The 17,295-nt window shown below is 32.0% G+C and overlaps 1 protein-coding gene across 17 annotated transcripts in view; it reads left to right on the top strand.

Moving 5' to 3' along the window:
- The window catches only part of PCDH15 (protocadherin related 15), a 764,244-nt gene that overhangs the window by 416,672 nt on the left and 330,277 nt on the right, over window positions 1-17,295 (top strand). For all 17 annotated transcript variants that reach the window (XM_057735541.1, XM_057735540.1, XM_057735538.1 and 14 more), the window contains 2 exons: window positions 10,123-10,231; window positions 16,852-16,964. In XM_057735541.1, coding sequence (XP_057591524.1) covers window positions 10,123-10,231; window positions 16,852-16,964 — 222 coding nt within the window. The remainder of the gene's footprint in view (window positions 1-10,122; window positions 10,232-16,851; window positions 16,965-17,295) is intronic.

The following is a 17,295-nucleotide window of genomic DNA, read 5'->3' as shown; positions in this document are numbered from 1 at the left end:
CTGTAGCAAGCAATGCTGTTTGATAACATGTTAACCACAGTAGAACTTCTTTCAAAACTGGAGCCAATCCTCTCAAACACTGCTGTTGCTTTTCAACTAATTTATGTAATATTCTAAGTCCTTTGTTGTCATTTCCGCAATCTTTACACCATCTTCACCAGGAGTAGATTCCATCTTAAGAAACCATTTCCTTTGCTTATCCATAAGAAGCAACCCGTCATTTGTTGTAGCCTGTTTAATCTTCTATCCAGACCACTAAAACTTTCTCCATATCAGCAATAAGGCTGCTTTGCTTTCTTACCATTTGTGTATTGACTGGATTAGCACTTTTAATTTCCTTCAAGAACTTTTCCTTTGCCTTCACAACATGACTAGCTGTTTGGCTGAAGAAACCTTGCTTTCAGCCTATCTTGGCTTTCTACCCTCACTAAGTGTAATCATTTCTAGCTTTTGTTTTAAAGTGAGAGACTACTACTCTTCCTTTCATTTGAACACTTAGAGACTGTTGTAGGGTTATTAATTGGTCTAATTTCAATAATGTTGTGTCTCAGAGAATTGGAAGGCCCAAGGTGAGGGAGAAAGATGGGGGAACGGCCAATTGTGGAGCGATCAGAACACACACAACATTTATTGATTAAGTTCACTGACTATTATATGGGCACAGTTCCTAGTGCTCCAAAACAACTGCAATAGTAACATCAAAGAGCACTGATTGCAGATCACCATAACAAACATCATGATGATGAAAATGTCTGAAATACTGTGAGAATTACCAAAATGTGAGCCAGAGACACAAAGTGAACAAATGCTTTTGGAAAAATGGTGCTGATAGACTTTCTTGACACAGTGTTGCTACAAACTTTCAATTGGTAAAAAATGCAGTATCTGTGAAGTACAATAAAGCAAAGTGCAATAAAATGAGATATGCCTGTACTCAGAAAATTTCTGGTATACTATTTTATTTCAAGATAAAAGCAATTTTCTACAAGACCAATAAAGAAAAACCATAAAGGAATCAAATATTAGATAGACCTCAGATTTCTGCTCTGTAGAAACAAAACTGGAAGACAATGGAGGAAGGTTTGTGAATAAAGGAAAAGTTTGTGAAATACAGAACCTAATATTTAGTCAAATTTTCATTCAGGTTTAAAGCCATTAACATTCTCATATATATCGAGTACTCACATTTTCTTACTGAAAAAAATATTCAAGGATATATGTCAGTTGACAGTTGAATAAAAATAGACTTAAAAAATAGGTAAATCATGATATAAATATTTAGACATGTATTAAAGCCAATAAAACAAAATAAAATCTAAACATATACCTATAAAATTTTAATTTAATATATACAAATATATATATTCACATACATGCATAGATATGTTTGTAACTGAATGCAGGAATATAAAGTAATGCTTAAAGGAAATGTAAAATGAAAAAATTATAGTGTAGTTTTCAATTCTCAAATTTTATTAGCAAGAGCAGCAATTTTGTGGTGTGTGTGTGTGTGTGTGTGTACATGCGCATTGCGTATGTGTGTTTGGGACTGGGAGGTGGATTTGTGACAAATTAGACATTAACCAATACAATTAGATGGTATGTTCTTGTTTGGCATTTTCATCTTTGTCTCCATTAATTTTGTTGCTACTTTTCTATAAATCTAGATTATTTGGAGCCTAATTCCTTATTTTAAACCATTGTGTGTCTTTCCAATATCTAGTTTTCACAAGCGCATGCACACACACACACACTCGCACAATTTTAAACCTTATCAATCTTATATAATAGAGGAAACCTCAATTTCTATTTTAAATCATTGTAGACATGGATAAATTAAGATTTTAAAACAGTGTAATAGAATATGACAGAAACATAGGATCAATGGGTTTTCAAAAGCAATTAAATTTTATACAGATGTCTATTTAAGACAGAGAAAAGGGGGAGAGCAAAGAAAGTTTTAAAACTAGCTTTAATTATGTTAAAAAATAGGTAAAAATTCTAACCACAGTTTGGTGTCTTTACTGTTTATATTGTCTTTACCATTCAACTTTCTTGATACCTTGAAACATTAAATTTAAAATATTGAAACCATAATACCTGAAAGTAAATATAATTCAGCATTTATATGACATTCAGAAGGTGAAAGACTAAACAGAAATTAAAAAGGGAAAAAGGGATATATTTGAGCACATAAAAATGCCAAGTTTCTAAATCTCAAAAACAAATAACATTAAAAGGCAAACAACATACTGAAAATATTTTTAAGACTGATGACAAAATGTTGATTTTTGTGCTATGCACATATGTCATGGAAATAAAATTTTAAAATACCAAATTTAAAAAAGAAAATAGGCAAAGTAGATGAAGAGAAGAAACAGATAAATATATCAAATAAATCATGCTATCAACCAAAAATATATAATTAAACTTTACACTTATTTAGCAATATTTCAGACATATATCACCCTCAGTATAGATGAGTATGTGCTGTTATAAACACACACTGCTGAGGAGGAAATAAATCATTACAATCTTTCTGGAAAGCCATCTGGCAATTTGTATGAAAGAGTTCAATAGGCTCTCATTCCTTGATCCAGAAATTCCACATGCAGGAATTTAACTTATGAATATAATTAAAACACAGCACAGTAATGAATATATTATATGTGTTGTCAAAACAATATGAGCAACTTAAATGTACAACTATTCAGCCTAATTATAACATTAGTGGAAGTTGCACATTATTGCAAGCTGTGTTTTTGAAAAGCAGATGCATTGACTAAGAACAGTGGTTATAATATAATGCGAGGTAAAAATCAACAAAATGTATATATGCAAAGTGGTGAAATATCATTGTGTAAACAGACAGGTAGATAGATGATAAATACTGATAGAAAATACCTCAAAATATTAAGTGATGTTTACTGGGTTGTAGAGTTTTAAATATTTTTTTTTTATGTTATTCTGTACCTACAAGATACTCTAAGATGATTTTTTTTCAGCAGAAAGGTAAAAAAATAATACATCTGCTGTTCACCTGTAGAAGTTTTCCATTGCCAACTATATGAAAATTAAACTGCACTGTTTATAAGGCACTTTAATGATTCTCTTCAAAATAGTCCTAGATTATCTCTATCATCTGTCTATCTAATATATCTTTCTACCTATCATCTATCTATCATCAATTGTGTGTGTTTTTTTAAACTCCCTTATCCAGCTTCTATCAGATGCAGACATATTTTTTATCTTTACTAGTCTCAACGTTCATATATGGATCAAAATTTGCTTTATTCAAGCTGCACATGTTTGAATATCTCTGATTCTTGTTATTTTGAATAATTCGCTCATAATGCTTGATCATATGAGTTTTCTAGCAGAGCTCTCTTTCAATATTTCTTGATATACGTCTTTATATTTGTTTTCCTAAATTAACTTGTGATCATATACTTTGAGTCCCCATCCTCATGGCTGTGAGCTCCTTCATAGTTCCAGAACTCTTATCTGTTTTTTAACACTACTCAAACAATTAGTAAAGTTCTTTGCACACAGCAAGTGCTCAATATATTTATATAACTCACCAGAATATTTATAAATTAAGGAGTTATCACAAACTTCTTTAATCAATGGGTGGGGAATGAGTTTTTAAATTGGATGTGAAACTGTAATGTGTCTGAATCTATAGAAAAAGAATTTCACTGAAGCTTCCTTTTAATAAAGTAAAATGAATTGTTCATTTTAAGTGAACATTCAACTCCCTGATACACTATCTTAAAATTGTGTTTAATCATTAAATAATTTGTTTTGCAGGTTCTACATCTGAATCTCTGCTTAAAATTAAATAGTAATTTAATAGTAATTAAATAGTAATGATATTTAGTCTCTCTTCTTTCCCTGAAACATTTGATCAATTTTGTAACCCTAAATAAAACCTTCAAGATTCATGTCAGTGTCATGTTTCTAGGAAAATGTGCAAGGTCTGGTTTCAAATAAGACTCCAGCTTGAAATTAAAATTTTCCATCTCTTTCTCTGCTTATAGTTTGGAGTCAATTTTAATGTCAGTATTACACAATTATAATAATACTAATTTTAATAATACTAATAATTTCCATATATTAAGTATGCCACTTACTGTTTTATATACATTCTGTCATGAATCCTCATACCAATTATGAAACGTAGATATTATTAACCTCACTTTGAAAACTAGGATTCAAACTCTGAGGAGTTAAATAGTTTGTTGAAAACTTACTAGCAAGTTTGGCAAGCATTCACCACTCAGTCTATTGGAATGTTTGAGACTACCTATTGTAACACCCAAAAGGCCATCTCAGTGAAGAACTCTGAGCCCATATCTGTGCATTTTGATCCACTCCCACAGCCACATTATTTTTCCCTCCAGTAGGGTGCAGTAACTTTGTGAACACAAAGATCTTGGAGTTATAAAAAGATACTTATAAAATGTCAGTGTGTATATTTGGATGTCCCACAGGAACCCAAAGAGAAAGGCAAGGATCTATGGGGTCAAGAATACTCTAAGTTATCTGGAGCTGAGATGCCCTTTATTCAACAGTTCTTGAGTGTCGGTGTGCCATGTGTGTTTCTGGTGCTACAAATATGAAAGTAAATCAGCCTTAACCGTACTCTCAAGAACATTATAGGCAAGGAAACTCAGACATACAGTCAGCAAGTGTGTGATAAATTTTTATATGGATGATCGCAATATTCTTTGTAGAGTTATAGAGAAGGGAAAGTTATTAACTGTTCCTCAGGTGGTCAGAGTATGTTTGCAGGTGGAGGAAATAGCCAAGTATAAATGAAAAGAGAAATGAATACATAGAACTATGTTAAAATTAGGAACTTTCCTTCAATGAGACAATAGGGTCTAAATGTAAGCCAGAGAGGGGTATGTTTAAAACATTAAGGTGACAAAAAAAAAAAAAAGTCATATATATCAAGGTCAAATATGCAGTTGAAAGGATATTCAAATGCACATTTTGGATACAGCAGTCACAGTTTGTAAGGTAAAAAATATATCTGAAAAATTTTCAGATACATATTTGAATACATGTAAATAATAAAACAAGAGTATTTTTTGTTAGTTCCTTAAGGTGTTTGTGTTTGTTTGTTTGTTTTAATATATGCATAAAGTTCCAGTGATCAGGCAGAAATTGATGTGATTTTCATGAGCCATGGCTGTATGAGTATTTCATATGTGTGCTCTTTGCTCCCCCATTTTTAAGGATGAAAATTATCAAAACAGAGACCTACTGTATAGCACAGAGGACTATACTATTTTATCATAACCTATTAGGGGAAGGTATCTGAGAAAAATAGGTATGTATATATTATAACTGAATCACTTTGCTGTACACCTGAAACTATCACAACATTGTAAATCAACTATACTTCAATAAAAAAATAAATAAATTTTAAAAATAAAAAAAAGAAAATTATCGATACTGTTTGGAAGATTTTGAAAAGAACCAGACATCATATATTTTGTGGTATATAAATTTCAAAGATATATGTGAATGTTCCACTTGTGTTTTTCCTATGATTACATAAAAAGTTCAAAGTAATCAGCTTGACCCATGCCACCCACCCTAATATTACATTTTTAAAATGTTCACAAAGGAAAGAATATTTCAAAATATCTGACAATTTTTCAAACAATTTGATATTTGTGCCTCTTGAAAAAAGCATAACTAATCAAAGAAAGATAGAAATGGTAGTTTGACCTCTTAAGGAAATATGTTAAGTATATATGTGTCTATGTGAGAGTATTGTGAACATATTAGATTTGTTTTTCCTTTCTCTGTTAGTTAACATATAGAAACAGACAGGAATCTGGCTAAATATTTTTAAAAACTTCTGGGAAAATAATATACTTATACTATAACAGGAGATGAGAATAACAATATCCACAAATTGACATTGACAAATTGTTATTGACAATTGTCTAACAAATTTTCTTTCATGTAGTCTAAATCTTGTTTTCTTTGTTGTTGTTAAAGGTTTTAACAAAATACCAATTGGATATTTGTGGGTTTTTTTAAAGGATGTTGAAAAAGAGAAGTTTCTAAGTGTAAAAACATATAAAATATAATGAAAGTAATTTAATAATAAATAAATTATAAGTTCAATTATTTAGGTATTAAATTATATAGCTTGCTAAAATTTCAAATCACTTAATTATCAGTGCTAGAATACATTTATAGTTGATGTTAAGCATTTCTATCTGAATCCAGCTTGATTAAGAAAATACATTGAAAGTTGTCAGGCACTAGGCTGTGGGTTATAAACCCAAATAAGATATTTTCCACCCATAACCCAATAAAGCTTTAGGAAAACAGGTAAATGTTGACAATTGTACCATGTAGAGGAACATTTTGAGCCTTTCCTTAAGGATACACAAGCATATTTGAGTCACAGGTGAATTTCTAATTTCTTTAGCATATTCTTTCTCTATAATTCAAACAATAAACTTAGAAACTAAGAGAAATGAAAGGACAGAAAAGTAGTAAGGAGGAGCAGTTACTATCTACTTGAAAAGAATCTGTTCTTTGAAAGAAATACATCTCTGAATTGCTTGATTTTTCACAAAAACTATGAAAGGTGTTCTGTCAGTAGCCACTTTTGGACTGTTTTCTTACTCATGGGCTCTACAAAGTCTACTTGAGAGTAGTGCTCTTTTACCAGATTGGATAATTCAATAGAATTATTTAAGTCACAAAAATGCATTCAATATATAGTATTTGTCAAACATTGTAAATGAGTGTATGTTCTTTCCACAAAATTGTTACTTATTCTAAGGATTTGTCTCTCTCTGGGTTTGTCTAGCTTATATATATACCTTTCCCATGCCTGGTTGCATCTACTATAGAGATTTTGTTGGAAAAGTTCAAAAAATAATGCACATTATTTATGTTTTTTCTTCTAATGAATACATATATAATTTTCTAATTCTGAGTTAAATGCTACTTATCTTTATAGAAAAATATATTAAATATTTAATAGCATCATCCTAAACAAAACATAGTATCCTTTGATGCTATACTTTACTAGCATCAATTCAGAAATTCTCAAGATTCAAATATCACAGTCTACTTGGGAGGTAATCTTAGGAATCATATTTGAGATTTCATTCTTTATACTTTTAAAGCTAGATTTTTTCTGACAGACTTATTAATGAGAGCATAACAAAAATTTTTCTTATGGTAAGTTGCTAGGGAATTCCCTGGAAGTCCAGTGGTTAGGACTTGGCACTTTCACTGCCATGGCCCCAGGATTCAATCCTTGGTTGGGGAACAAAACAAAAAAAAAATGTTGCTAGTCTTTACATGACAAAAGTTCAGTCCTAGTAAGTTATATAAGACAACTACACTTCTCCCAATTTTCCAGAAACGTATTGAAGCCTTTACCAAGAGGGTTTATTTTATTTTATTCTCACTAGTGCAATTTACCTATTTCTTTATGATATTAAAAAATAGTACAGGGTATGATGACTACATAATCTAATAGAACTGGTTGGTTTTAAATAAATATCTTTCATCCCACCTACCCTCACCTCTAGACCCACTCTCCTGAGATATTTACATTTTGCTATATCCATGTTTAATTCTTATGATTTAACAACATAATTCTAAGTAGCATACTTATTTCTTCTTATTTCTTCATTTCTCACTATATGATATTTACTAACAACCATGAAAGATGAGGGATTTAATTAGCACTTCTCCCTCCCTCTTGATTTTATTTGCTATGATATTTTTAGTTTTTCTTTTGTTTATATACCTTTAAATTATTAAAACTCCATTTCTCATTCCAACAACTTTAGATGGTATAGAACAATTTTAAACTACATGACTGATTACCAAAACTGAAATCACTTTTGTGTTGGTTACATAGCAACTCTGCAGAAATAAGCAGAGTGAAGGTGATTGACGGTACTCTAAATGTCATGATCTATTCACATTTAGTACTCAAACAGAAGAGTTCATATTTAATTTTTTTTTAAAGTCTAGGTAAGTAAAAAAGTTATATCAAAAAGCTGGAGACTTTAGGCTCCCTTGGTATATTTCCCTGACCATGGGAAGTAGGATGGGATTGCAAAAAATCCTGATATTTGAAATGCCTTCTCAAGGTCTTAGTAAAGCCACACTTTTGGAAAAGCTATGGCAGATTTAATTAGTTGAACGAAGACTAAAATAGCTTAGCTGTAAGCCAACTTTAGCTGATACAAGCAGATTCCTTTGAGAAATGACTAGGCAGAGCTAATCAACACTTAACTCATATATTCAAACATGTACTCTGAAGAATCTTAGCATTTTTCAGTTTAGGGGAAAATATAGATATTACATAGGTAGTAAACGGACTTTTGGGAAGGTATGAGAGAGAGAGAGGAAGAGGGTGGGAGATAAAGAGAGGGGTTGAGGGGGATAAAGAGAGAACAAAATGGAGAGACAGAAACAGGGAGTGGAAGAAAAAATTTAGGAAGAGGTTTTGTTTGTTTTTGGCTCTGTTGGGTCTTTGTTGCTGTGCACAGGCTTTCTCTAGTTGTGGCAAGCGTGGGCTATTCTTCATTGTGGCGGCTTCTCTTGTTGTGGAGCATGGGCTTTAGGTGAACAGACTTCAGTAGTTGTGGCACATGGTCTCAGTACTTGTGGCACACGGGCTTAGTTGCTCTGTGGCACATGGGATCTTTCCACACCAGGGATAGAGCCCATGTCCCCCGCATTGGGAGGTGGATTCTTAACCACTGTGCCACCAGGCAAGTCCCAGGAAGAGTGTTGTACTGTTGCATTGGGTGTGAAGAACAGTGGTCATTTGGATTTGATGTAGTAATTTTGATATTGGTTTGACATTTTCATGGTTCTGAATCCACACTTAAAGAAGTGAATAGAGTATAAGTTATCCCTACCAAGAGCTCTTTATTTTTAGGAAAATATTGATATCATTCAGACCACTGAGAGCCCATTAGAGATTATGAACTGCACAGAGCCCCTAAGATGTATGTGAGCTCTAAATTATTAGTCACTGATTACCTTTAATTATTACAGCTTCTATAACTTAACATTAAGTTTTGTTCATAACAATTAATATTATTGCTTTTTTGGTTTCATTTAGAATGCCACAAATATACCTTTCTGCTGAGATTAGAAACTACTGATTTTGTATAAGAGTGCATGATATGTTTTAGGGTTATGTTATTTGAGAAGAAATAATATATAAGAACATTGCAGCAGTTCCTTAGAATGTGAATAAGACACTGAGATAGACTATTTCCCTTCAGAATTACCACTTATATATTTGGACTGAGAGTTGCAAAAACTTAAAGCAGTGTTTTCTAAACTGTGTCCTAAGGGTATTAGTTCAAGGAGATGTTTTTGAGTGGTTTTGGAAAATGTGCAAATAATACCTCCTTCTTGGACTATTGTTAGGCAAATTAGTACACTTAAGTCTCTGAAAAGACCTTCAGTACAAGTACATATTTATTATCTGGTCCTGACAGCAAAACAGGATGCCACTGGACATCACATTGTGAAACACTGACTTACAAAAATGCATTATAATTTTAAACAGAATATTCTTGCAGATAATTATAAGTTAAATGTATATACATGATATATAATTGTTTAACTATATGAAACATGCAATTGATTTCTATTGAATTAAGGCATCAATTTTAAAGCTTTTATTTTAATATAATGAATTTATGTGAAACTTTAAACCATCATTTAGGAAGAAAAGAATATAAATATTCTTAGAAATCTTGTCTAAAGCCAAAGACAAAAAATATATTTGATTGCCTTATTTTTGATTAAATTATTTAGGAAAGATTCAAAATTTATTGATATCTTTCTTCTTTGCTCTCCTTTTAGGAGAAATTATTGATATAAATATATATGAAATTACTAAGTCTTTTCATTTGACTTTGAGGACACCTTGCTCCCTCTTCAGACTCAAAATGAACTAGTCTATGGTGTTAAATTACAAATCTTGAAATCTGAATTTAACTACTGGCTCAGGTGTTATCTAGCTGTCCAGACTACAATATCTGAGTGTCAATTCTCTCTGAAGTCATGAAACTGAACTAAACTCTCTGAATTTTTTTCCAGGAAGAACTGAACCCCATCGTTGTTACTCCACCAATCCAAGCCATTGATCAGGACCGGAATATTCAGCCACCATCAGATAGGCCAGGCATCCTCTATTCCATTCTTGTTGGTTTGTATCTGCTAACATTTTACACTCTCAGTTATGGCTCTAGACTCATGTAGGAAAAAAAAATTGTTTCATATAAAAAAACTTTAATAACAGAAGATTTTCCTTTTAAAAATTATTTTCTAGAAATTTTATTGAAATTATTTTATGTATAAATAAATTTTAAAATAACCATTTAAAGATAACCGCTTTTCTTCTTTAGAATTAGTCTCAGTGAAATGCGTGGAATGACAAATAGAAACACTTTTATTGAGGGAGCAAAACAATTTCAAAAATAGGATTTAATCTACCTATTGGTAGTTTTCTCTGTATCACCTCATAAAGAATTCTCTAAGAAAAAATTGAAAAATCAATTGAAAAACTTACACTGTTTGCTCTAGTAGTATTTTATCACTGGTTGGATACCATTACATAATTCTAAAATACATGGCAATTAAATAAGAGCTATCAGAGCCAGAAAAGAGGAGAAAGGTCATGATTACCCCAAGAAAACATTATACCCTTGGCTAATTTTTCCTTGAAAAATTTCACAGAAGCCACTTAATCCATTCTTGTGCATATCCGCTAGTTGTACCAAAAGCAAAAATGATGAGAACCTGATTATGCCACTCTTCTTAAATTGCTTTTGCTAAAATATGGGTGTTGCTGCTTTGCATGATTTACAGTCTCTAGAGAGACAGATAGCATGTAAAACAGACTATACATCTCTTAATGAAGAAGGGTCACTTCTGAAGTATGTTTGAAAATAACTACTCAATAGAATTGAACTTTACCCTCAACACCTTCCCACCCCATGTACACATATATAACAACACAACCATCTAGAGACATTAGACAGATTTCAAAATATGATGTTATATCCTACTTAGAAATGCTGTCTGTAAGAAAATTCAAGTAATTCTGTTTCAAGCCTTGGTGTTTAGAACTACACACGTATCATAAGTCAGTTATAAAGATTAGACTCTTAAACTTTTACAAAGCACTAATGAACATAAGCATAAGTCTCTTTTAAGTCTGTAGGGGGTTTGGCATATATAAAAGGGAATAGGCATTGTTTATTCCATTAACTGAGGGCTTGACAATATGTCAATTACTATGCTAGATGCTGTAGGTACAAAGATGAGGGATAAATGTTCTAGGTTAGGGATGGGGTACAGTCTAAGGACAGAAACATGTCAAAAGATAAGTTAAAACACATGGTTTTAAGCACTACAAGTATGAGCCCACATAGCATGTGAGCTCATGGAGGAGAAAACTAAGGATTTCTAAGAAAATTGCTTAGAAAGAGTTATTTTAGCAGAAAGACTGGGATTTTCAAGTATAAAATAGGATAAAAATTATTTAGAGAGGTGATGCAGCATGTGCAAAGTCCAAAGCATTAAATTTAAAGATAATCTTGGGGAACGATGTTACTCAGACTGGGCTGGTATCCATTGATATTCATAGGTTCTTTTACTTTTAAAAATTATATTTATTCTCTTTCACTAAATGAGTGCTTACTCCGTCGAAAAAGACAGATTCCTCACTTTGTAGCACTGGTTTTCTGGCAACAGAAGCAGACAATAAACAATTAATGTAGTAAATAAAGGTATTTATTATAAAAAATAGATGGTAGTCAGTGCTATGAGAAAAATAGAGCTGATGAATGGGATTAGAAGTACAGAAGGGGTGTTGTTGTATTAAATAGGATGATCACGATGTGTCTCATTGAAAAGGTGAGATCTGAGTAAAATCCTATAGAAATTGAAAGAGTTAATATGTTGATGTCTGGGAAAAGAGTTTCTAGGCAGAGATAAAAGCTGGAGTTTGCCTGATGAGTTTTAGAAACATCCAGGAGGCCAGTAGCACGGAGAGGAGTCAGTGAGGGAAAAGTAGAAGAAAGAGGGTATGAGAAATAAGAGGAGGCCAGAAAACATAGTCTTGTATACTGCTGAGCTCTGTTGTCTTTTACTTTGAGTCAAATGAGAAGCCAATTCAGGAATTAGAACATAAAAATGAAATAATGATGTTGTTTCATCAAACTCCAACTTTAGGATAATGGATAATACTAAACAATATATAGAACCTCTATCACTAACTTTGCTTTCATAGCTGAGTTAAATAAAATGATACATTTTCATAGTATTTACATTTCTAAAAGGCAGGGAGGGCATTGTAAGCGTTGAGAGCATAGCCTCTGGAATTGTACTATTCATGTTTAAACCCTGACTTCAACCCTTACTATTTGTATAATGTTAGGCGAGTTACTTAATCTCTCTGTCTCAGATTGCTCCTTTTTAAAATAGACCTTTGATAAAGGGATTGATCAAAATAGACTTTTATATAAAGGTGTTTTGAGAATTTGATCTAACACATGTAAATTTTTTTGCCTGGAGAAAAGCACTCGATAAGTGTTAGCTGATGTTGTTATTACCATTAGGAAGAAAAAAAAAAAAAAAACATGTTTCCTAAGTCATGCAGGACTGTTAAGAATAGAAGCACAGATTCTTTGCCCCTGCCACACACAGGGTTTCCATGGCTCTGATTTTAACTACTTTTCCAGAACTCTTAGTTTCCCTTATGTCCATCCAGATAATTCTGAACATGTGTTCTTCAGAACTTATTTTCCCAGTTGCTAGGTGGCGAGCTCTTCTACTTTCATGCATTGTTGATAGTCTGTTTCCTAAATTTGAGGATGTGGATGCTGGTGTGTGTAAAAAGATTATCCAAGGACTATTGCCAACCCCTACTGGGGGTTGTACTTCTAATCCCTACCCTCATTATCATTAATGGTGGGATTATTGCCACTGCTATTGATTACATCCAGTAGCCTGAGCCAGTCCTATGTCACCTTGATCCATTATTTCCTTTGGTGTGTCCATTAGCTTTCTTTGTAGAAAAATGATACCATGTCATCAATGGTGGAATTATTGCCATTTCTGTTGATTACCCCCAGTAGCCTGAGCCAATCCTTTGTTACCTTAATAGAGAATGTCAACAAAAAGATGGACATTATAAAAAGAAAATTGAAATTTTAGAGTTGAATAACAGCTGAAATTAAAAATTCACTAGCAGGGCTCAATGAAAATTCAAGCAGGAAGAAGAATGTATCAGCACACTTGAAGAGAGGTCAATTGAGATTATCAAATCTGAGAAAATGAAAGAGAAAAAGAATGAAGAAAAGAAACGAGAGCTTCAGGGACATATAAAATACCATTCTGTAGACTAATTTATGCATATCAAGAGTCCTAGAAGGAGAGAACAGAAAGGGGAAGAAAATATATGAATAAGTAATGGTCAAAAACTTTCTAAATTTAAGGAAAACAATCTATACCTCCAAGAAGCTAACTGAGCTTCCCAAAAGGATAGACCTACAAGAAATTCACACTTAGACATATCTCAATCAAACTGTCAAATGACACAGACAAAGAAATAATTTGAAAGTAACAAAAAAGAGGTGACCTTTTAATAATTAGTTTATTTATTTTGGGCTGCATTGGGTCTTTGTTGCTGCGCATGGGCTTTCTCTAGTTGTGGTGAGTGTGGGCTACTCTTTGTTGCAGTGTGTGGGCTTCTCATTGCAGTGGCTTCTCTTGTGGAGCATGGGCTCTAGGTGCGCAGGCTTCAATAGTTGTGGCATGCAGGCTCAGTAGTTGTGGCTCATGGGATCTAGAGTGCAGGCTCAGTAGCTATGGCACACGGGCTTAGTTGTTCACAGCATGTGGGATCTTCCCGGACAAGGGATCGAACCCGTGTCTCCTACATTGGCAGGCAGATTCTTAACCACTGCACCACCAGGGAAGTCCCAGAGATGACTTTTGATATAAATTGATTCTCAATAAAATTATAACCTGACTTCTCACCAGAAAACATGGATAATTGGAGACAGTAGTATGACATGTTCAAAGTACTGAAAGAAAAAAATGTTCATTAATATTTCTAAATATAAACAAATCTATTCTTCAAAAACAAATGAGAAACTAGATATTCCCAGATAATCTGAAAGAGTTTATCGGTAGCACATGTTTGCTGCAAGAAGTACTGAAGGGTAGAGAACTAAGACTGAAATGAAAGCACAATAGAAAGTAGCTCAGCTCTACATGAAGAAATGAAGAACACTGGTAAAAATAACTATATAGTTAAGTGTAAAAGACAGTGTGTATATATACTGTCTTTTATTACTAACTATATATAGTTAGTAATTCTTTCTCATGTATATATTGCTAGTAATTCTTCTTTCTCTTATCTGATTTAAAGAAAACATCATAAATCAATAATTATACATCTATGCTGGTGGACACACAAAGTAGAAACATATAACATGATAATAACAGCAAAGAAGAAAGGTAAAATAGAGTTATATGGGAGCACAATTTTTATGTACTATCGAAATTATTAGTCCAAATTAGATCGCCATAAATTAAAGTGTCAATTGTAGTCCTCAGGATAGCCACTAAGAAAATATTTTAACAATTTAACTGGTACATAATTTGAAGATTTGTAGTAAAGCACACAACAAAGGAATTTAGACAGTACACATGAAAAATAAAGCAGTAATGGAACAATAGAGGAACAAAAAAGACAAGATATATAGAAGACAAATAGCAAAATGGCAGAGGTAAATACTATCCTTTTAGAATCACAATCAATGTAAATGAATTAAATGTAGCAATTAAGGGACATGGATTGGCACAATGCATAAAAAAGAAGAAAAGAAAAGCATGATCTTACTAAATGCTGTCTATAAAAGACATACATTAGATGTAAAGACATAACTAGTTGGAGCATAAAATAATGTAAAAAGGTCATTTACACAAATAATAACTAAAAGTGAGCTGAGGTAACACTATTGATATTAGGTAAAATAGACTATAAAATAAAATTTTTTTACTTGAGACAAAGATGGACATTTTATAATGATAGAGTCAATCCATCCAGAAGATATAACAATTAAAGGCATATATGCATCTAAAAATAGAGTCTCAGTATGGTTTTAATTTGAGTTTTTCTTCTTATGTATAAAGGTGAATATCTTTGTGTGTGGTCAAGATTCATCTGCCTTTCTCTTTCTGTGAACTGTCTGTTCATTCTTTATCCCAAACCCTTTTCTAAAAAATATACTGCTGATCTTTTACTTTTCTAATCTGTAAATCTACCTACTTTAGGGATTTGAGCCTTTTATCTCTGACGTGAATACAAATATTTCCCTAGTTTGTCACTTGTACTTTTACTTTGTTTATTGTGTTTTGCCATGTGATTTTGTAATGCCATTAAATTTATCACTCTTTTCCCTTATTAGTTCTTTATTTTGAACTATAGGTAGAAAAGTTATGCAAACTGTCATATTAAAATAGAATTTATCCATGTTTTCATCTATTACTAGCAGTTGTGTTATTTTATTGCTTATTGTGTGTGAATGTCTTCTCCATTTGGGGTTTACTCTAGTATATTGTATGAAAAATAGATACAATCATTTATCATTTGCTGTATGACTCTCCTATTAGGTAAATGCTCCTATTCAATAATCCATTTTCCCCTATTGTTTTGAGAAGACTCCTTTATTGTAAGGTTACTTTTCATGTGCAATTTTGACTGTTTCTGAATTTTTAAGTCTATTTTACTGGCATACTCTTTCTCCCCTCACATAATACCCAGGAAAATTTTCTCTCTTGTCTCAGAGTTGAAACAAAGGAATATAGCAATTAAAGCACTTTTGGATATGTCTGGCATCTGTCAACCTGGATTTGAATGCAAGCTCTGTCTGACATTGTCTCTTTGACTTTGGACAAACTATTTAGTATCGCGAGTCTCCTAAGTCCTCCTTTGTAAAATGGGAATGATTTACAGAATTATCAATGATTACTTATATAAAGCATTTAATACAGTATAGGATTCAATAATTGGCAGCCATGTTATTTTATTTTTATCATTATTGTTATGCCAAATGCATATATTCCACAGTTACATGATTTGACTTCCACTTTATCTTCACTTTGGAAAGAAGAATGTTGAGTATACAAAGGAAGATTATACAAATCAAGGAAATTTCAACTCACTAAAATGGCTGCATTTAAGAAATATCCTCTGTACACACTGAGTAAATCAAAATATTTTATTTAATATTTGAATATTTTTATTTCAAATGATTGATATAATTAGCTGAATACTTATCTTAAGAAAAATATTTGCTCAGCTAGAACAGAATATGCTCATTTTAATTTCCAAGTGACTTGATATTTGGTACAAATTACCAGTCATTGTTTGCTAGAAGATATGTTGAAAGATCATGTAGGTTATAATTAAGATTTATGTACCATTAAAATACAATTTTATACTTCAGAATTTGTTCTCAATACACTTAATATCTCTTTTATGTGATGAAGTTTCAAATTAATAAAGGAGCTCACTTAATAAAAGATATTTGGAAAATCATCCAAATAAGAAGTATTTCCACCCTCTTGCACATAAACTAATTAATGATATACCACATTTGCATCTGCTTTCCCTAGACTGCATAATTTTGAAACTTAATTTACTAATAAAATTGTGATTTTGTTCCTCAGTTAATGAAGGGAAGTAGATGTAGCAGATACACATATTACTTATTATTGTCAATTATGTGCTAAAATGTCAATGTCTTTCAGGGACTCCTGAGGATTACCCACGATTTTTCCATATGCATCCTAGGACTGCAGAACTTAGTCTCCTGGAGCCAGTAAATAGAGACTTTCACCAGAAGTTCGATTTGGTTATTAAGGTAAATTTAACTAATTGTTTAATGTTCTTGTGTTTATAAATATAACTAATGTTTTAATATTCTTGTGTTTATCCACGAATCCTGTAGAGGCTACTGTAGGGACTTTTATGCTATAAAAATTAAAATTAATTTGAACAGCAATTAGCCAATTTTTCTTTAAAAAGGTGAAATGCAACAGTTATAATACATTTGGTTGTTTTTCTTTAACATAATTTTTTATATTGCAATGCTATTCAGATACTGAATATTTTTGTATGAAATAAATGCCCTGGTCAAATGTATGTAATTCTACATACTCTAATTTATTAGATCATTCAACATTTAGTTTAGG

Source organism: Hippopotamus amphibius, chromosome 5 (genome assembly GCF_030028045.1).
Source record: "Hippopotamus amphibius kiboko isolate mHipAmp2 chromosome 5, mHipAmp2.hap2, whole genome shotgun sequence".
Taxonomy (NCBI): Eukaryota; Metazoa; Chordata; class Mammalia; order Artiodactyla; family Hippopotamidae; genus Hippopotamus; species Hippopotamus amphibius.
The sequence above is the reverse complement of the archived record's forward strand: the minus strand, read 5'-3'. Positions and strand labels throughout refer to the sequence as shown.